The sequence below is a fragment of the Hemicordylus capensis genome, chromosome 5 (genome assembly GCF_027244095.1).
Source record: "Hemicordylus capensis ecotype Gifberg chromosome 5, rHemCap1.1.pri, whole genome shotgun sequence".
Lineage (NCBI taxonomy): Eukaryota > Metazoa > Chordata > Lepidosauria > Squamata > Cordylidae > Hemicordylus > Hemicordylus capensis.
Window position 1 is genome coordinate 74,161,142 of NC_069661.1, and position 21,365 is coordinate 74,182,506.

At 41.7% G+C, this 21,365-nt stretch overlaps 1 protein-coding gene and 1 long non-coding RNA gene across 8 annotated transcripts in view; one reads left to right on the forward strand and one right to left on the reverse strand.

The window, feature by feature from the left end:
• Positions 1 to 21,365, reverse strand: part of SPOCK3 (SPARC (osteonectin), cwcv and kazal like domains proteoglycan 3) — a 284,446-nt gene that overhangs the window by 16,661 nt on the left and 246,420 nt on the right. For all 7 annotated transcript variants that reach the window (XM_053254078.1, XM_053254076.1, XM_053254080.1 and 4 more), the window contains one exon: positions 20,401 to 20,517. In XM_053254078.1, the coding sequence (XP_053110053.1) occupies positions 20,401 to 20,517 (117 nt within the window). The remainder of the gene's footprint in view (positions 1 to 20,400; positions 20,518 to 21,365) is intronic.
• Positions 8,756 to 20,406, forward strand: LOC128326712 (uncharacterized). Its single transcript, XR_008308215.1, has 3 exons — positions 8,756 to 9,217; positions 10,241 to 10,309; positions 20,046 to 20,406. It is a non-coding gene; the product is annotated as an uncharacterized LOC128326712 (long non-coding RNA).

Genomic DNA, 21,365 nt, shown 5'->3' on the forward strand with positions numbered 1-21,365 from the left:
CAATGGTCTGACTCAGTATATGGCAGTTTCCTATGTTCCTATGTTCCTATGAATGAAGCCTCAAGTGAATGAATTGGTTGAAGGTGCGAAGATCCATGACAGGCCTCAAGCCTCCACCTCTATGGAATCACAAAGCAGCGTGAATAAAATCCCGTTGCTATATTGGTGTGCACTGCTTGGATGGCACCCTTTTTGAACAGTGATCTTACTTCCTGTTGAAGGGTTGGGTTGGATTGTGTAAACTGGGTTCCTGAAAAAGGTGGTAGCGTGTGGAACTCTATTGTGTACCCCATGCACATGATGGTCAACACCCACTGGTCCATAGTGATATCTTGCCATGCATCTGCATAAAGGAGGCTGTAGCTAGACAGTATGTCAGGCCCTTTTATTGTACGCTGGCTTGGACTTAGGGGTGGTCTTTTGAGATGGAGTGGATGAATTGCAAAAGGAACTCTAGGGTTGGTATCCATTCCTCTGTTTCTCCAGAATGTCTTTGCATTGACTGTTCAGTCCACTGACACTGCTTATTGGACCTTTGCTGGAAAGACTGGATCCCCATAGACTATGCAGTGGTCTTAAGTTTGCAAATTCTTTCTGTGTCATCAGTTTCTTTGCCAAAAAGGTTGTCCCTATCAAAAGGGAGGTCCTCAATACATAACTTAGTCTCAGGTGCCAGAGAAGCAGACTTTAGCCAGACATGCCTGCACAATGCCACAGCTGCTGCCATGGTCCGAGAACTGCAATATGCTTTGTGATGAGCGGAGCATAGTTGCTGTTTTGTAGTTTGCAGGCCCCTCAGAAAGGAAGGTCATGGCTACTTCTTTTTGATCCAGTTGAAGCTGCTGCTACTTCTAGCTTTTCAAGAAGAAAATGGGTGTAACAGGCCATACACCCTTGATAGTTTGATATGCAGACCTGAAGGCTTGCAGTAGCATAAATACACTTCCCAAAGGAATCTAGCTTCTTCCCATCTGGGTCAAATTGAGCAGAGAACAGTTTTTGCTTTAAGCCATGCTGGGAAGACTCTACTACAATCAAGTTAGGCTTTGGGTGTAGAAACAGGTAAGGCACGCCACTCTGGTGAGTCCTGTAAAGATTTTCCAGTTTCTTAGATATTGGTTGAATAGAGGCTGGTTTGTTCTAGGCTGCTTTGACCACTTCCGTGACAGTAGGAAGAAGTGGAAGAGAAATGGGAGCAGCAGAGGCGAACGATTAGAGCAAATACGGAGTCAACTGTCTTATATTTTAATTGCTGAGTCTCTAGTCCAAGGACTGACACCATACCCTGGACTTGCTCAGAGTAAGGCCTATAGTCATCTGACGTGGATTGCCCTTTTTCCCCATCTAGAGGATCCTCTGATCCAGTAGAATCTGGTGGCACATAAGGTTCTTTATTTACAGATGAAACAATGTCCAGATCTGAATCAGAGCCAGGTGTTGTTAGGCCCACAGAGGCTTCAGGTTCAGTAGTCTGGGCAGTTTTAACTGGCTGTTGAAGTGCTGCTGTATGTTGGCTCTAGCTAGTAACCGTGGGTTTGGTCTGCCCCCTCCCAAGATTGGGCCCTTTAGTGCCCCTGCTGTGCAAAGCAGATCATGACCTGGAATGAGACCATTGCCTCCTAGAACTGTGCCCATATCTGTGACCCCACTCTCTCTCCCCCCTGAATTCCAGTAAAGATGCCTTTGATAAGCCATAGGTGCCCTGGGCCCTTCTTGGTTTCTGACGTAGGCTTGGGAGCCTCTTCTAGCACTGAATCCAGCTCCTCAGAACAGAGCACAGCATCCTGCAGCTTGTACAGTGCTGCTGGGATGACTGAGAAGTGGGAGGAGTTTGCAGGGCTGCAGTAGTAGTTAAAGTCCTCTTCCACAGCAGAGCATGCAGATGTTAGCGCCCTGTTTCTTCTCACTTGTCATGTAAGGCCCTTCTGAATGGCACAAAAATTGGTCCAGTGGACCTCTTCTGCTTGCGAACTCTTGCGAGAGCTGCCACACACAGGCTCTTAGCCATGGGTACACCCCAGAGAATATCTATATTTATATCTATCTATGTATTGTAAACAAGTACTTGATATGGTTATAACCTCCATTCCCAACTTGTGTGTGTATACATACATACAATTTATATACATAAATTACTACAGACACTTAATTTCAGCCGTGTGTGTGTGTGTGTATTCTATCTTCTATATAAGGCATATCCATGGCTAATCCCATGCATGGCAGCTCTCACGAGAGTTTGCGTGCGAGCTGACGGGAGTGGGAGAGGAAAGTGACAGTCATGGCAGGGAAGAAAAGGTGAATGGATGGGCAGGCGGAGCGGGAGAGAAAGCAATGGCCTGGGTGGGAAAATGCAGCAGCCGGGAGGAAGAGAAAGTGGTGGGTAGGTGGAATAGTGAAGACGTGAATAGGTGGCAGGCAGGGGGAAGAGCAAGTGGCAGCCGGGAGGGAGGGAGGTCCAGTGGAAGTGCATGCCACCTTCAACCTGCGGCCTCCACTGCAAGCTGGTGGGAGAGTGCACATTGCCTCCAACCAGCCTACTCACAAGGACAGCGGCCAAGCAGGCGTGGAAGAGGGTTGCTGAACCTCCTTCTTTGGGTCTGCCTGTAGCCCAAATGACTGGTCGGGCCATACTCAACCCATTTTGGGCCTCTCTACGTCTGTGCAGAGAGCCCCCAAATGGGAAGAAAATGGGGGGAGAGAGAGCCAAGGGGGAAGGGAGGGTTGAGGAGAGCCAAGACAGAGGTGGGAGAGAGAAGAGATAATAGAAAGGCCGAGAACAAGGGACAGAGAATGGGGGGGGGGAGAAGGAGGGAAGGACCAAGAATGAGTGGGGGGGGGAGCTGAGAGAGGGGGGGAAGGACGAGAAAGAGAGGGGGAGGAGAAAAAAGGGATAACTAAAGGTGCAGATGCTCTACGTCATCTACGCTAATGTGTGTATATGTGTGTGTTTGTGTGTGTACACACACACACACACACAGAGGGTAATACAGACACACACACACACGGTGCGGGGAGAGAGAACACTTCTGCTTCTGCCTTCTCAGGCAAGTCAAGTTGGAAAGGACTGGACTATGCTAAGCTGGCTGTGACAGGGATGGAGTAGGCAAGAGAAGGGAGGTGTCCAGGAAATGGCTGTTTCATATCACCCCGAGAAAATAGAATGCTCTCCCAACAGGGAAGGTAAGCCAGGGTGATGATAAGACAATCATTCTGCAGTGTTAGCTCAGAAGTGAAGGGAAACTTGTAAGCCACTTTGAGTACTAGTAAGTTGAGCAGTATACAAATATTGTGAGCAAACACTTTGCTTCTCTTTAAGAAAAAACCCTTCGGATTCTGGTTTTTATATGGCGAATTATGTGGCAGCCCTGACTTTGCTAGTGTGTGCTGTAAGAGATCTGTTTGATGAGATGCAGGAACTGTCTCCTGAATTTAAAAAAAAACCCACAAGAAAAAACAAATGCTGTCCCAAGGTTCTGTAAACTTTATTGGAGTTGTGGCTGTTGGGGGAATGCTTTAAGCCATTTTACTGTTAAATATCATACCACCACCACCACCACCCCTAGCTCCTTTTCTCCTGCAGGGGAAAATAATACATCAGGACTGAACTGCAGACTGAGAGGAGGCTTTCTTTTCTTTTTTAAGCTCCTCCCCGTCATGCCATGGTCCCAGCTTAACACACACACCCTGCAGCTATTAGTCCTGGGAAGAAAGCTGTTATTTGGCAAGCACCAATGAAACCACATGGAGTTTCTCTGCCAGGATAAAAAAATCAGCTTGGGAGAATTTTAGTTGGAACCATGGGTTAAAAGAAAAACCTTTCCCCGACACTGTAGTCCTGATTGCCCCCTCTCTTATGCCTTGTGTTTTAAAAATAAAAATGAATTCTAATGGACATGTTTAAAGTGATGTGTAATTTGGCCCCACAATTTGCATTTTTTGAGAGAGAGAGTCCTCATTTAGCAATGCTAGCAGGCAAGTATTCCAAGCACGTATTTTAATATTTCAATTTAATAGAAGTAAAACTTTAAAAAAGAAAAGAAAAAGGACTTGTCCATGATCAGATAAACAGAATACATACCTATTTAAAGTCCAGATCTACTGATATACTGAGGATAGTTTCTCAGATCTGTTTCAGCTCATGCCAACTTGAAGTTATTAATAATAATAATAATAATAATAATAATAATAATAATAATAATAATAATAATAACATTTATATCCCGCTCTTCCTCCAAGGAGCCCAGAGCAGTGTACTACATACTTGAGTTTCTCTTTCATAACAACCCTGTGAAGTAGGTTAGGCTGAGAGAGAAGTGACTGGCCCAGAGTCACCCAGCTAGTTTCATGGTTGAATGGGGATTTGAACTCGGGTCTCCCCGGTCCTAGTCCAGCACTCTAACCACTACACCACGCTGGCTCAAGTTGCAACATCACATAGCATGCCGACACTCTACCATGTCAAATCTATGCACAGTTTATGTGTGTGTGTACAGGCATGTCTCACAAGTGCGCGCGTGCGCACACACACACACACACACACACACACACACACACACACACTGTAATGGTGCAGCAGAGTTATTTCCCAAAGAAATTCCACTATACCTACTGCTGAAAGCACTAGGATATGGAGATCAAAAATCCTGCATTTGTTGGGAACCTGGAAGAGACATGCCCTGGAGAAAATGTAGGAAAAGGATCTTCATGAGACAACTGAGTCTGTTACCTTCAGTTTCTTTTTATTATTTATTATTTATTCGATTTCTATACCATCCTTCCAAAAATGGCTCAGGGCAGTTTACACAGAGAAATAGTAAATAAATAAGATGGATCCCTGTCCCCAAAGGTCTCACAGTCTAAAAGAAACATGATAGACACCAGCAACAGTCACTGGAGGTACTGTGCTGGGGGTGAATAGGGCCAATAACCCTCCCCCTGCTAAATAAAGAGAATCACCATGTTAAAAGGTGCCCCATTGCCAAGTTAGCAGGGGTTCACTTCCTTGCCCAAATTGAAGCTGTTCTTGTGAGCAGCAAGCTTGGCTTGCAAACTGCTTGCAAGTGTGAGCACCTAGAGCTCCGGTCTCCTGAGGAAATCCCCTAATGCTCCACACTCAACACGAGGTGCATTGTGGGATTCCCCCGGCCTCCAGAATGCCATGCTGGCCATTGCTGTGGCGATCGTGTGCGTAGTGGCGAGGGCCAGTCCAGATCATCTGCTTAACCCTACCTTCCCCCCCGCCCATGTAAAAGGCCACAAGTGTCATCCAGATGAAGACAAAAGTTGCAGTAAAATGAACAAGACCTTAATACACAGAAGTAGGGTACTCATGTACAGGACAGAACAAAGTGTATCTAGCCATCCTCCCCTTGTTCCAATGCTAAAATCTAGAAGAATTTTAATTTTAAACCAGGTGGTGTTAAACTAATAATGAACACCACATGTCAAGTTATTTGTGAGCATTAACCCAATCATCACTTCATCTTTAACAAAAACTACCTTTTTCTTTATTTTAATGCTACATGCGCTATTTTAATGCTACATGAGCTCCATCTTTGACCTTATTAATATGCCACGTTGCTTTTAATTATATATAGCAGCACCAAACTTTATAAAATATTAGTAAGTGAGGCCTGTCATTGACTAGGTAAAGTCATTTTGCATGGATTGCACTTATAGGAATGTTCAAGAAATTAAATATATGTAATATCAGATAGAGCAGTCACATAGAACTAATATAGGTGTTGCTATTGTCTACAGGTTTGCGCACAACAGACTAAGAACCAAAGCCCGAGACCCCTTTGGCTTGTGCCCTTGGCAAGCCAGCATACTCTCAGCAAGCTGCCACAGCTGCACAGACTTTCCAATGTTCCTTTGCTCTCTGCCATAAATTTTTTATTAGTGTCCTTGCAAAAGGGAAGTTAAATAAGTTTGAAATTGGTAGAATTTCACCTTCAAACATTATTAATTTTATTGAATAATGACCATATATGGTAAATTTAAACCATAGTAAATTTGAATCTGAAAAAAGATCTTCTGTTTACAGTTAAAGTATGATGATTATATTCAGTATTTCTTCTAAAAAAATAATTTTAAAAATCCTTCCTGAAGCATATTCCGGTGTAAAAAATAGTGCATTCAGCTAATTTCAGTGCAAGATAATTCAAGCAAGATTTGGTATCTGTAGGTCAGCACTCTTACAAAGCACTTTTCCTGTGTAAGAAAAATTACTAAAGCAAGGAGTTAGGGGGAAAAGCAAGGAGCTGAGTAAAAATTTCTTTTTATGTGTCTGAAATACAGGATAATTGTGTTGCAGTGGATTATTAATGTCACTATTTTGACTAAGAATCCACAACCAATTGCACATAAAGATCACTGACATCAACAGAATGCAGCACCTGAAAATGGGGTCCAGATTGCAATCTACATTTTGAATTAAAGTTTATAGAGGGAATTGTAGTGTCTTTGTCTATAGATTCTCAATCAGCTCGAACTATAATGTAAGTAATAAGTTTTGCCATCTGGACAATGCTGAAGACTATGGGGGCGGGGGGCGATCTATAAAAAGAAGGCCTAGATGAAGTGCTGAGGGTTATACGGAAATTGTCTTGATTGGAGATAGCCCAGGGAAAACGAGAATGTCTGTTTTTCCTGTCTATGCCTGAAGATATCTAACACAACAAAATGTACATTATCTGCTGTAGGGATCTCTGAGGGAATAGTTATTTTGACCTATGTTGTCAAATTGTTTCCTGTTTTCAGAACAAAAGAATGGCCAGAAGGATTGCCTGCTACAAGAGGAGTTTCACTGTGGTTTCAAATCTTTAGTGAAAGATCTTTACCAAGGAAGTATAATTATTATTTGGCTTGGATGTTGAGAAGTTGATTTGTGATTTTCCAAGGAACCTATTCCAATTACAACACCACACCAAATGCTTTATTTGTGGTGAGAGGGCAGTTTCTTAATTTTTTAAAATCATACCTTTTTGATGAGAATCAAATAAAGGAAGAAGGTTTGGTGCAACTGAATTTTACAGTAGCAATACATTATTATTTAATGTTTTAAGGCATTTAATGTAAAACTATTGTGTAAGAACACTTATGTTTCTTTAATTTATATATTTTTCACAGAATCCAGTAATCGCAATAGACCCAGCACAGTGTCTCCAAGATCACACATCACCCTGAACCTGCCCCCACACAAAAGTACCTACTGAGAAGTCTCCCCTCAACCTCACCCTTATAGTGGTACAAGTCCATGCCTTCATTCCTGCATGCCAGAATAGGGCCACAATGTCCTACCAAACACAGGAAGACTAATGATCAGTAAAAGTAAAACAACCTTAACTTAGTTTTATCTATATTATTAATTCTCCAAGACGAGCCATGCGTGGGGACATGGTAGAAAGGAGGCGATTGGCTGACACAGTTTGTACCCAATTGGGCAGTGGGGATTCCATATGCAGATAGGGAGAAGGAGCCTGTGAAAGCAGAAGCACCATGGTGACTGGGCAGTGGGGATTCCATATGCAGATAGGGAGGAGGAGCCTATGGCACTGTGGTGATTGGGCAGTGGGGATTCCCTATGTAGATAAGGAGGAGGAGCCTGTGATGGTTAAGGTCAGTTGGAATGCAACTGTTACTGGTTGGAAGATGCTCTTGATTGTAGAGGAGAGGAATTGATATATATAAAAGGATAGCAGGCAGGGGTCTGCAAAAAGATGGGTCATGAGAGAGGAAAGAGCCCCTTCAGGAGACGGAGGATACTGTTGTGTGAATTAAATGAGGAAACAAGATGAACAAAGTCTGTTAACTCAGGGAGGGAGGGAGAGAGAGAAAAAACATGAAGGGAGGGGGAAGAAAGAGTGGGGAAGAGCGAGTGGAGGAGAGAGAAAGAGAAAAATAAGGGAGGAGGAAGAGAGACAGAAGGAGGGGCAAGGATCGGGCCTGAGCCTGTCAGCAGCCTGAGGAGAATGAGCGGCCATGGCAGCACTAGCAGCAAGCAAGGGCCCAGTCAACCACTGCTGCTGATTGGGGCTACCGAGGTCATTGTCAGAGGCAGGCAGGCAAAGGACGGGCCCGGGCCTGTCAGTGGCCTGAGGGGAACGAGTGGCCATGGTGGTGGCAGCAGCGAGGAATGGCCCGGTCAGCCACTGCTGCTGCTCCTGGAGGAAGGAGCACGAGCGGGGTTCAGGTGAGGGTGGGGAGGTATCTGGGGATAGGGGGCTGCAGCTTGGCCAATAGGAACCAGCAATGCTGCAGCCACGGCCAAGAAGGGTGAGGGGAAAGGAAGCAACGGGATGGATGAGGAGCAGGAGTGCAGCTCAGGTGAGGGTGGGGAGATCTCTGAGGTGACAGGAGCAATCAAGTACTAATGCGCAGATGCTCTGGAGCGTGCAAGAATTGCAGCATTGAAGTGGAGAGAAATAATGGTGGCGGTCAGGATGCAGAGGTGGACGGCTGGCGGGCGAAGCCCCTCCAGCCAGAAGAGGTGGGTGGACGGCGGGCGAAGCCCCGCCGGCCAGGAAGAGGAGGTGGTTGTGGGGAGAAATAATGGCAGCGGTGAGGAGGTGGGCAGATGGGGGAGCAAAGCCCTACCAGCCGGGAGAAGGAGATGGGAGGCGGCAGCGGGATGGCCTAGCCCTGGCCCGCCCAATGGGGAGAGCTGCGGGGGGAGAGAGATGCGGGGGGAGAGAGATGCGGGGGGGAGAGCGAGCGAGTGAGCTGCGGGGGGGGGGGAAGAGTGAGTGAGCGAGCTACGGCAGGGGAGAGCAAACGAGCAAGCTGTGGGCGGGAGAGCGAGAGAGAGAGAGCTGCGGGGGGATGCCACAGGATCAGTGCACAGCTGCACAGATGCTCTGTGCGGGGTCAGCTAGTTGTTAGATATTCTACCTCACAAAAATGACCTCACGGGTTCTTAAGAATTTGCCTGCCAAAAAAGATTCTAAGAAGGTAGGGCCACTTTGAAACTAATCAAAACAAAAAGGTCAGAAGATCTACTGCTAATAAATATATTACAACTCACAGCATTTGTGGTCACCTTATATAGAAATTGAAAGCCCTGTAGGAGTTGGAACAATGGGGCAGGGTGGTGAGGGAATGAATGATGACTGAACAATAGACTTCAAAAGCGATATAATACATAGATAAGCTCTGTAAAATGTCTTTATTCATACTTCGGATATTACTGAAAACATCCACTGCAGAGTTGCTGAAGGTACCCTGTCCAATTTCTAGCAATTTCCCTCCAGTCCCGCGCCTTATCCCATCTTGTTCCTGATAGTGCTATCTCTAGTTTTCATGGGGTCCAGGGCAAGAATAATTGGGTGGCGGCATGGTGAAACAAAGTTCCATCTTTGCCAGAACTAAAATATGGATGTGCATGAATCAATGTTTTCATTTTGATTTTTACCCAAATCGAATCACCCCAATTTGTTTTGGGTCCAAATCTGCCCCCCCCGAATCACCCCAGATTTGATTTGTACCAGAATTTTCTAAATCAGAATTGATTCAGGGCAAAAAAAGTGATCCCGGGGGCAAAAGAGTGGGTGGGTGTTAGTGCCCAATGGGTGGAAGCTACAGCCCAAATTTCAAAGAAATTGGGCAAAGGGGTGATTTTAAAAGAATTTCTGAAGTTGGTGCATCTTTAAACTTTTCCCCATAGGGAATAATGGGAATTTCAGCAGCCTTACAGCTCCATGTGGGGGGCACCAGGGTGGCCCAGAGCGGGTTGTGGTGGGTAGTAGTGGCCAATGGGTGCAAGGAAGCTACCACCCAGATTTCAAAGAAATTGGGCAAAGGGATAATTTTTAAAGAATTTTTGAAGTTGGCATGTCTTTGGGGCAGATTTGGGGCAGAAAATGGGTTTCGGGGGCAGAGCCCCAAGGGGTGCCTGCTACTTCCCAGATCTCAAAGAAATTGGTGAAAGGGGTGGTTTTTAAAGAATTTCTGAAGTTTGCACGTCTTTAAGCTTTCCCCCCATAGGAAATAATGAGGATTTCAGCAGCCCCATAACTCCACTTGGGGGGCACCAGAGTGGCCCAGAGTGAGTGGTGGTGTAGTGCACATAGGGTGCCAACCGCCCACAAGCCCATGGGGCACTGGGTTTTGTTGTTTCTGAGGTGTTCTGAGAGTAGATTCTCTGGTAGGAAACGAGAGTGGATTCAATGGGCTTGTGGGTTGAGGGGTAGTTGTCTCATAGGATAGACATATCTGAATATTTATTATTGAATTATTACAGCAATATCCATAGTGCTTTATGAAGCGACAGGAAAAGAAGAACAGGTCCCTGTTTCCAGGAACTTACAAGGTACATTTGAAATGCATCTGATGGGACACTGTGTGAAGCAGGATGCTGGACTAGACAGGCCTTGGGCCTGATCCAGCAGGGCTGTTCTTATGAAATGGGGATGAGAACAAGAAGCGAAGACAGCAAGAGATGGTTGCTGAGTGTGTTATGGAAGAGGCTAAACCCCATCATACAAATACCTTTTACACAAGAGTAAATATCCTTACTGAATTTGGTGACTCCTATTACTGTACTTGCAGCCCAGTCCTAGTCATGTTTAGTGCTGCGGGGAAGAGAATTCCCTTACTTGAGCTTCCTTTCATTCATGCAAGATCTGATTCAACCCACTAGAACCCAACCATGATAGAAGCATGTAAGATTTGGCATAAATAATGCAGGTTTTAATATTTTCAGCAAAGACTCTTATTCTGACAAATAAAAGCAATATAAGGAAATTACCCATAAATGTACACCCACCCAAGTGCTGTATAATTCATGTTCATTATGTCTGGTAAGACAAGGAAACATGTTTTTGAATGGAAGACAGTTTCTTCTAAGGGGAAGGTTATGTTGCACAGACAAATTGCATATCAGGGAGCTGAAAGGAATTGTACACAAGTGATAGCTTTTTCAAAAGTGTATTTCGATGTAGGAAACACTGCAGCATATAGTGCTTTGGTTCATGTTAGGGTGATGCAATGGGTACCTTTTCATACTGAAAACACTTCAGTATTCTGGTGTGTTTTATGTTGTACAAAAATGTCTCTTTAACTTTATTATTAGTACGAGCTATGGAGAAAATACAGAATGGATATCACCATCATTCTGGCTAAGTAATTGCTCAATATTATATTTTCAGTTGTGTATGTGTGCATTGTTGAGAGTAATGTAGACTAATCTAACCTTATGGATACTTCAAGTGTTTGTCTATGTCTCTCTGGGAAAACACTTAGCACATCTCATAAGTAAGAAAGAAAAGTTTATTTAAATTGTTTCCCAGTTCTGCAGACGTTTGTAATGCATATTTTTCAGAACTGCTCAGCATTAATTAAGAATATTTATATGCCACTTTTCAGCAAAAGGTTCTCAAAGCAGTTCACACAGGAAAAAACATTAGGATGGTTCCCTGTTCCAAAAGCACACATAATCCAAAAGGGAACATGTGGTTGACATAAGCAACAGCCACTGGAAGGACACTCCAGTACAGCTGGATCAGATTAGTTGTCCTTCACCTGCCAGGAGCAACTGGTATAGATAAAGCAGGGGCAGTAAATGAGCTGCAGGTGCACGGGCTGGTTATTTGCCTGGCTCCCCAAGCGAGCAAATAACCACCTCACATGCCTGAGGTTAACGCAGCAGTGGGCAAAAGAAGACACATTGAAGTGGTCAGGAAAGTGGGAATGAACCACATCTGTGGCTCATTGACCCTGCTTATTTCACCCATACTGGTGACTCCTGCTACCTAATATAAGAGAGCCACCATTCTAAAAAGTGTCTCTCTGTCCAGTTAGTAGAGGTAAATACAGTTTAATTCTGATTCCCTAATTCAGAGCCATTAAATAACATTTGATTGTGTAGAATCTTAAAAAACAAACAGCAGCAGCTGGCATCTAGACTAGTGTTGAGCCAATGCAACAAAAAGCTGTGCATGCATGAGATTTGTGGAGCTGCATGAAGTTGTGGTGCTCAGAGGCATATCTAGGGAAAATAGCGCCTAGGGCAAGCACTGAAATTGTGCCCCCTGTCCAAACATCTGACACCCATCTTTCAGATTACTTTACCATAATATCAGCTGAAAAATACAAGTCAGGCTCGTTAATCTTTCAATATTTCAAAAACTATTTAGCAGTGGACTTAGCCAGATCAAAAAATGCTGGAAAACTACAAATTTCAGTATGCTGGGGCTCATGAAATACCCAAATACTATGTGGAGGTGTACTTGGAAAACTAAGGGCCTGTCTAATTCTCTACTATGCATTGTAGCAACACTATTACATAAGTTTTAAAAATCAATGGAGAATATGACTTTTCCCAGATACTCTGAAAATAATTAAAGGATATGCAGAGTAAACTGTGTCACTGCTTGGAATATATTCTAGTCTTCAGAAAGACAGTTAAAATGAGAGAAAGAGAGCAAGAAACTCCCAGTGGGCCTTAATATTAAGGATTTCACACTGATTCAAAGACAAACTCACCATTAATAGCCATATTAGCAAGACATCACATTTAACTCACTTATCACAAGAAGCAAAGTAAGAGCAAATGAATACAATCCTAGCTCATAAGCGTCAGCTCAGTATTCACAAGCCCTGATTCTCTGTACATAGTGCCAATCTGTATATGTGTACAGTGTCTTGTATTATATTAATTTTATTTTTTTTAACTTGTAGCCCCTTTGGGGGGCTTCCTAAAGTCTGGGGTTTTTTTTTTGCAAAGGTTCCCCCTCACCCCACTGGCCTCTAGGACCTCACAGGTACCATTTGAGCATGTGCGGTGGCCAATTTCAAAAATAATCTTTTTTTTTTAAAAAAAAGGCCACTGAATACAAAATGGCCACTGCGCATGCTCAAATGGCCTCTGCAAGGCCTGGCATGACCTAGGGCCTCACAGAGGCCATTTGAGCATGCATGGTGGCCATTTTGTTTTTGGCAGCCATTTTTAATTTTTTAAATTTTTTTTACAAAATGGCGCCCCCTTCAAGTGGCGCCCGGGGCACGTGCCCTGCCTGCCCCACCCTAGATACGCCCCTGGTGGTGCTCCACAATGGTGCACAATTTTTAGTGGTAAACCTTCTCCAGAACATATACACGGTTAGGCTACGAGGTTGAACAATTTACTGTGTAAACTGTCAACATCTTTCACTAGTCTGGAACAGAAATTCCTCTCTTTGTGCAGTGTTGTTTCACAAGCGCAACAATATTATGCTAGTTAGTACAACACTAGTCTAGATGCAGGCCAGTACTCTTACATCTAACAGATTTTTTTTTACTTTAGTCTATCCTGTAATCTAAATTTTATTGTCCAATACTAATTACAACAGCACAGGAAATGTTAATTCCTTCTTCTGTTTGAGGATTTTAATAAAGACACACAGCACAACATGTTCCTAGACTGATTTTGGATTCAGAACATTCTTTACATTCATGTCAGAAACATAAATATTAACCTTATAACAAACTAAATGTATTTATTACTTTTGTGTTAGTACCCAGCATATATAAGGTTATTAGGGTACCTAAGCACAATGACATGTTTTTTTTTTAACCTGACTACTCTCATTTGAACCACCAAATGAGCCAGTGTCTGAATTATCTTGTAATGCTTTCTGCGTACTCTTGCACGCTGTCAAGAACATCTATATATGAACATTTAATTATTATTATTGTTTAAAATATTTATACCTTGCCCCTCCAGTGCACTACTGCTTGGGGTGGTTCACAACAATAAGATACAAGATACAATAAAAGTAATAAAATTAACTAAGTTAAACAAGAAAAGAGAAAAAGAAACAGAAAAAAGTTGTCAGATTAAAAACCATAATCATTATTAGGTTCAAATTAAAACTGAAAATTATAAAAAGCTAAAGAGCCTACTAGATATAACAAAAGATAACAATGGAGCATTAAAAAGCCTCCTAAAAAGGTGCATTTTAAGATGTTTTAAAAAACACTGAGGGAGGAAGCATGGCAAAGCTCTTCTTTAACGAAGTAGTCTCTTAGATCTGTCATGGTAAATCTGCTGATGCTGCATTCTGGTGTTTCTGGCTATTACATTTCTGACATGAGTTTTCCATAGGTCTACATTTTAAGTCCAAAATGGCCTGATAATCGCTAACATGGTACTTAGAAATATTCAGATCCACTAAATATTATTTTATTGTGCTCCTATCCAAAATGCTTCCCATTCAAAATAAAACTGCTTCATGCTTCTAAGCAAACGTATAGCTCAGCTCTCTGATGCAACTGTTTTCAAACAGAACAAAATGCATCAAACTCACAATTACATCTTAATGGAACTCTGCTGATTTTTATACTAGAATATTTTGGCCACAGCTCCCCTCACCCCCCGCACCCACCCCTCACATAGTGATTAGATTGGCTTATACATGAGGTTTCCTTCATTCTTAAAAGGGAAATCCATTATGATCCTACATAATGGATCATCTGAAAGTTAGCATTTCTTCATATAGAGAAACTGACAAACAGCAGATTCAAGAACACAACGAAGTTGTGAATGTGACTGGAGGTTTAACTTACTCTCTGGAAAAAATCTAGACTAACCAGCTTTAAACCACAAATGTTAATGTCAGCTGCTAATTTTGGTTACCATCTCTCACTGTCTCCTGCACAGAAGATTATTCTTTCATTTGGCTCAGGTTGAAGCAATTGGCCTTTTACCAATTTGGCACATGGACAGGATCATTAAAAACTTTTGGCCCTTCCAGGAAACCTGCCATTGGGACTAGTTCCAAAGGAAGTACTGAATTCCACAGATTGCCATAAATGTCTTTGCTCTTCTTGAGACTTGGAATTTTCCTCCATAAAAAATTCACCAGTGAAACCTCAGAAGAAAACAAATACCTGCAAATATTTCTGTTTTATCTCAGGGGATACATTTTCAATCCTGGAAGTTTAAAAAGAAAAACAAGTACTGTAACTAAATCTGTGTCTACCTCTTCATCCCTACTTTGGCACCCAAAAGAGGCTACAATAAATCTTTTCATGTGCGAGCGCATGTGTGCATTAACTCACTTTCAAACAGAGCAAAAATCACAGTTATCTATTTTAGCAGCTTTAAATGAAGACTTTGCCATTCTTTTAGTGACAAAAAAGCATGCTAGATCTGTTGAGGAGTGATTCTTTGATATATAAGGAATTAAACAAGAGGCTTCTGTTTTAGTTGCAGAAACATCTTATTTATTTATTATTTTTTAACACTAGCTAACAAGGAAACATTCACTTCTACGCAAGTCTGGCAGTGCTTCTGGATCCATGCCTCTCCCTGGTGTCCCAAGCCAGAGGTGCTTTTTATCAGCATTGACTGATATGCCAACTGTGTCCATTGAGATAAATGACCTCTTCACATTTATTTTTAGAGATAAATGACCAGTGATAAACATGCTGGTAACCTCAAGACTTGTCTACTGCAATGTACTCTATGTGGGGTTGCCTTTGTACATAGTCCAGAAACTGCAGTTGGTCCAGAATGCAGCAGCCATGTTGGTCTCTGGGTCATTTCGAAGACACCATATTACTCCTGAGTTGAAAGAGCTACACTGACTGCTGATAAGTTTCCAGGACAAAATACAAGGTGCTGATTATAACATATAAACCCCGAAACAGCTTGGGTCCTAGGTATTTATAAGAACATCATCTTCACCATGATCCCCACCACCCTTTGAGATAATCTGGAAAGGTTTGTCTACAGTTGCCACCGGAGTGTCTGATAGCAACTCAGAGATGGGATTTCTCTGTTGCTGCCCTGAATCTTTGGAATGAGCTCCCTGTTTAAAGAAGAGCCTCCCCATCTCTGAAAATTTTTTAAAAGGCAGTTAAGACACTCAGCCTGTTCACTCAGGCTTTTAATTAGATTTATAGTTTTTAACGGTTTTAACATTGTGTTAAATTGTCAATTACTTTAATTTGTTAATATTTTAATTTTGTTTTAATTTTAACTTTTTATTGTAAACCATCCAGAGACTTGAGTTTTTCTGATACATATTTGGTATCCAAATATGTTAAATAAATAAATATTTGACCACAGGTGCAAATGTTTCCTCATATTTTTGTGCATATCCTTTGGCAACCAATCTTGCTTTATGTCACTGGATATCTCCCTCTGCATTCTGTTTGGTTGTGAAAACCCACTTGGGTCCTATTGCTTTCCTACCTTCATCGACAAGAGTCCATATTTTGTTCTTATGAAGTGGTCCAATCTCCTTTGCTGCTTGCAACAATTTCTCTGTTGCTGAATCCAGCATTCCAATTTTATGCCAATTCATAGGTTCTGGTATTTTTTCTTCTCTGGCTGCCAAAGATAATCTTTTAGGTAGGACCCCATTATTATATCTACTTGAGCGTCTCACTTCCGGTTCCATCTCAGTCTCCCCTTCTTGATTAGCTATCTATACTATATCGGAGCTTATTATTACTTCATCTTTTTGTTGCTTTGATTGCTAGTTAGTCTCCGCATTACTGGAAAGACTGAGCCACAGTTAGATACTGCATTGGCATTTGGCCTTGGTCTCTCATCAAAATATGGAACACTAAGCAGTTTAAAAGTTTCTGAGTTTAAGTATTCTTTAGCTTTTGCTACCCAGTTCATAACCTATGAATATGCCTTCTTCACTTCTGCAATCTAATTTCCCTCTTTTTCTTTAGGAACCTGTGCATATGCCTTACATTTGAACACTCTAATATGTTTTAAGTTAGGTTTTGTCCATTCCACAGACCAAAGGGTGTTACTCCTTTAGTTTTATTGGGTAGTCTATTCTGCAAATAAGTTCCAGTCATTAATGCTTTCCCTCAGTATTTATTTTACAGACCTGAAACAAGGAGCATACTTCTTAACATTTCAATCAGGTTTCTGTTCTTTCTCTCTGCCACCCCGTTTCTCACTGGAGTAGAAAGTATTGTTTTTGGTTTTCTTCCAAATTTGTTGCTTATTCTAGTATCATATTCTTTAAGTTTTAGCAATTTTTCATTTTTCTTTTTGAGTAGATAAGTGTAAACATAACAAGAAAAATCATTTATCAAAGTCAGAAAACAAAGATTCTTTCCTGGTATTTTTATTAGGAAGGGTCCACAAATATCACTGTGAATTAAATCTAAGACCTCATTAGATTGCCTTTCTGTGGTTAATGCATATGTGCCACTTGTTGCATTTGCTTTAATACATTCAATGTACTTGACTTTTTAAGGTTTAAGGACTAAGTATTTCTACACATAGGTGATGAACTGGAACACAGAAATTAAATGCAAGATGAAGTGTATAGCCCTATTCATAGTACAGCTGGGGATGTAGAATGTAGTATAGTAGTAAAGACTATGAGCTGACAGGTCCCTGGTTCACTCTCAGCTCAACAGGATAAGAGAAAGAATAGCCTGAGGAAAGGCAACATTTCTAACACTCAGCTCCCATTTGCGATACAGGAACATTAATTCTGGCCTACCGGTCACCATAAGCATGACTGAGAATGTAACTGAAGTGACTATTAGTAAATTTTATCATAAGAAACACAGGTGCCGACAGAGGGAAAGCCTGAGGAGCAATTCCTCATAAAATCTTCTTTTTTTGGAGGAGAAGGCACTTCTGGTGGGAGATATGGATTATAAGGTTTGGTGTGTGTGTGTGTGTGTGTGTGTGTGTGTGTGTGTGTGTGTGTGTGTAACTCCTCAAATGCTTAGGGGGATCAACACCCCTGAGAAGGGATGAGTTTACAAGCTACGTATTTGAGACTTCCAGTATCCAAATATCATCATATTTAGATGTGCTGACTTTTAACTAGGCTGAGCCAGTTTTCAATGCCTCTACAGGGTTCCAGATCATGTAATTGCCCTTTCCAAGTGATAGGAAACTAAATGAGTTCTTAGCTCACCAGTTGACTGCTTAACCACTGCAGGAAATCATGTAATCTAAGCAGCATGGGGTTGGGGCATTACTGGAAGGGTCAAGTGGGTCAGATGCCAAGTAGTTGGAATGTGCATGCTTATTAATGAAAGCCATGAAGCACCATCAGGCAATACTTTTGTTCTCAGATTTAAGCCTCTGAAGGTGCTTTCAAGACAGGTTTGGCGATAGGGATTCAGAACCTGAACTAAGGACAGCTAGCAGCTGCTTTCACCCTTCCTTCACTTTTGTTGTCACTGCCATTGTTCTTAATGACAGCTGCTATTAAATTACCAATGTAAAAGCGCATGCCCCTGCAACCATGGTGGCTTACATACAGGAATCAATTTTAACCTTGTACGTGATTAACACACTGGAAGCAGCAGTGGACAGATAGCAAAAAGAGCAGAGGTGGAGGAAGACAATAATAGTGGCTAAACAAAGATGGGATCATCAGCCTCACAAAGCTCTTTCCTCTACCCTACTAGACAAATGTTATACCATGTAAAGGTATAACAGGAATCTAGTAATCTCTGCTAATGAAAGAACACCCAGCTAATAAAGGTAAGAAAAATGGAAATACAAAAACCCAGGGCTGATTTAGACATCCAAGTCAAGCATGGAAGATGTTTGACAATACAAGTGCATGAAAGTTACTCCAGGCAGCAAACTCCTTTCGTGGCTCCTCATAAAGCTCTGGTAATTTTAAGACTGAGATTCCTCTTGGGACAGAGAATCACCATCTTCCATGTAAACCATTTTGAAAACTTTTTTTGGGGTAGAAAAGCAGGATACACATAATAAATAACAAAAAATCAACCATTTCACTACAAATCACAAGAGAGGCTGTGATGATATGGTCAAAGTGGGCAAGCCAGATGAGAAACTGCTTCACACAAATAGCTTCCACATTTTGTGGTGCTACATTGCAGTAATACTCCTGACTCTGTCAAGAGTTGGGAATTTTCAGATTAGTACAACTGAAAGGAATTGTACATCTCTCTGCTTTACAGGTTTACATTTTCCTAACTGTATTTAACCAAATATTTCACCTTTTGGTATACAATCCAATTTTGAAATACATAAGTTTGGAACTTCATTTACAATTCTAGAAATGAACTAGATAAGATTTCATGAACCACAACATACTCTGAAATGTAGAAATTTCTTTCTCTTGCTCCCTTAAATATATTTGATCACCTCGCCTTACAATGTTTGCTATAAGCAGTTCCGTATGGAGTGGTGGATTGGGAGAGAGGTTAGAAAAAGTTTGTTTAGGGCTTCCATGAGACATGCCACTAAATACTACAAAACACTGGTTGTGAGCATGGCTCTAGACTACATAGATTTCAAGACTGCAGCTGATAAACTCCTACAGGTTTAAATGTGTGTTGGCTGGATCAAAAAGTACTGAGGTACTACCTACAGTATTGCCAAAGTACCAGGGTACAAACTACAGTTTAAACTTCACTGTTTTTGTATCCTGAACCCCTATGTATTAATGTTCTTTCACACTGGATTACTATTATTGCTTCAGTACAAGTAATCAAATCAAGGAATATCATTTTCAATTAAGTAAAAACAATAGGATTTTTGTAGTAATGCAAATTTGCAGAAAGTAGGATCAATAACCAAGCACAGGTTTTAAATTATTCAGAACATCTAAAAATGTTAATGGTTAAGGTATCAAGGTAGGCAGTCAGCAGTAGGCAAGCTCTATTAAATAACACACAGGAGAAATTCACAGAGTTGGCTTGTTGTGTTAATGAAGGGTACAAGTTCAATGCTTACAAAATCTAATTTGATTCAACTCCTCAGTGGGAAACCACTCTCAAATGTATCACTGCACATAATAATTGCTGTTTTAAACAAAGCTTACCAGTAATTACATAACCTGATATGCTGCTTACTTTTTGTTACAACAAACTACTCTTTAAAGTTTCAGTGCACATTTCCCCCTGTTTAGAGTTTACATATAGTCATTCCATCTGATTATTTTTCTCTTTGGGGCTGTTTCTCTCAAATGATCCCAACTCTTAACAAGTAGATTCTCAGCATTTACTAATGCTTATGTACCACGACGCAGCAGTGACTGTATACTTGCCACTCAACTCCACTGAACTCTTTCTTTTTCATCCTCCCTTTATAGGGCAACCAATCATCAGGCTGAAGTAAACTGTTTCTACTATATTAGAACTGCACACTAGGCTGAACAAAAGCCTTGTGAGTGACAACCCACGCAAACTCTCGCTAGTTTGTACTGTGCTAAATGGTCACTTGAAAAAGCTTGAAAAGGTTGTTGGATGTTGATACAAAAGCATGGTTCTGTTTCCTGGGGAATACCACAGTAAGCAAATTAACTTCTGAAAGGCATGTTAAACGTTTCTATAGCAAGTGGTTGAGAAGCTCAGTTTGAGAGATTCATTGGAGAAATAAAAGTCATATGGAAAAACTTCACACAGAGAGATTCTCCTAAAGAGATATCAAAAGTTGTAATCACTTACTGCTTCTTTCAGGCCTTTGTACAGTTCTTGTCCTCTTCTGAATTCCACTTTCATGGAGTGCCTTGAACCAATCTCGCAATCTGTTTGCAACCTCTCTGAACTCCAGGTCACTGCACACTGGGGGGAAAATGAAAAGCTGCTTAATTTTCCCAGGCTGTATATCAGTTCAGTCTTTCATATTGCTGTAAACAAATGAAAACTAAATAAAAACTAAAATACAACTAAATTTCTCTAGCAACGAGCTTTCCCCTTTTCTCTTTTAATATTAACTAAAAGTAAAAAGCTCAACACTTTCCCCCCTGAAAAAAGCTGAAGCTGAAAAACATTACTTGCATTTGGTTGTTTTTATACAGAAGACAACAGTTTTTTGTAAACTATATTAACTTCAGATCAGCATTGCACTTGGGCAGCAAAAGAAATGTTAGATAGTATTGAGGTCTATAGTACAGTAATGCATGCAGTATGCTTTTCATTCATTGGGTTCCAGGTTCAGTACCTACTAGAAATCTAACATCACTTTGGATTATTTTGATTTCGAATGTTCTCTCTTTCTGAAGAGCTGTATATCAAAGTTATGGTTCTAGAACAGAGACAGAGATAAATTTCATCACAATAATTGCCTACAGAAATTGGGCAAAATTTTGCTTGGAACAAAATTTCAGAGGAAATCCAGCCACTTGCTGCCTGAATGGGTGGTACGGCTTCTTTACCCCAGCCCCTTTTAGCAAGGAGCAAGAGGCTGGGGTGTATTATCACTGGCTCAGTGTTGGTGGGAGATGGGGTAGGCAGCAAGAATGGACGTGCTGGGAGCGCTCCAGACCAGGGGAACCTGGGCATAGCACTGAAGGCTCGAGGGCCTGCAGTGGTGATGGGGCTCACCCAACGGAGCGGCAGTAGCATTCTCTGGTGTGCAGGTGGTTCTGGGAGCAGTGGGGCATTGGCTGGGCCTGCCTGGCCCAGATTTG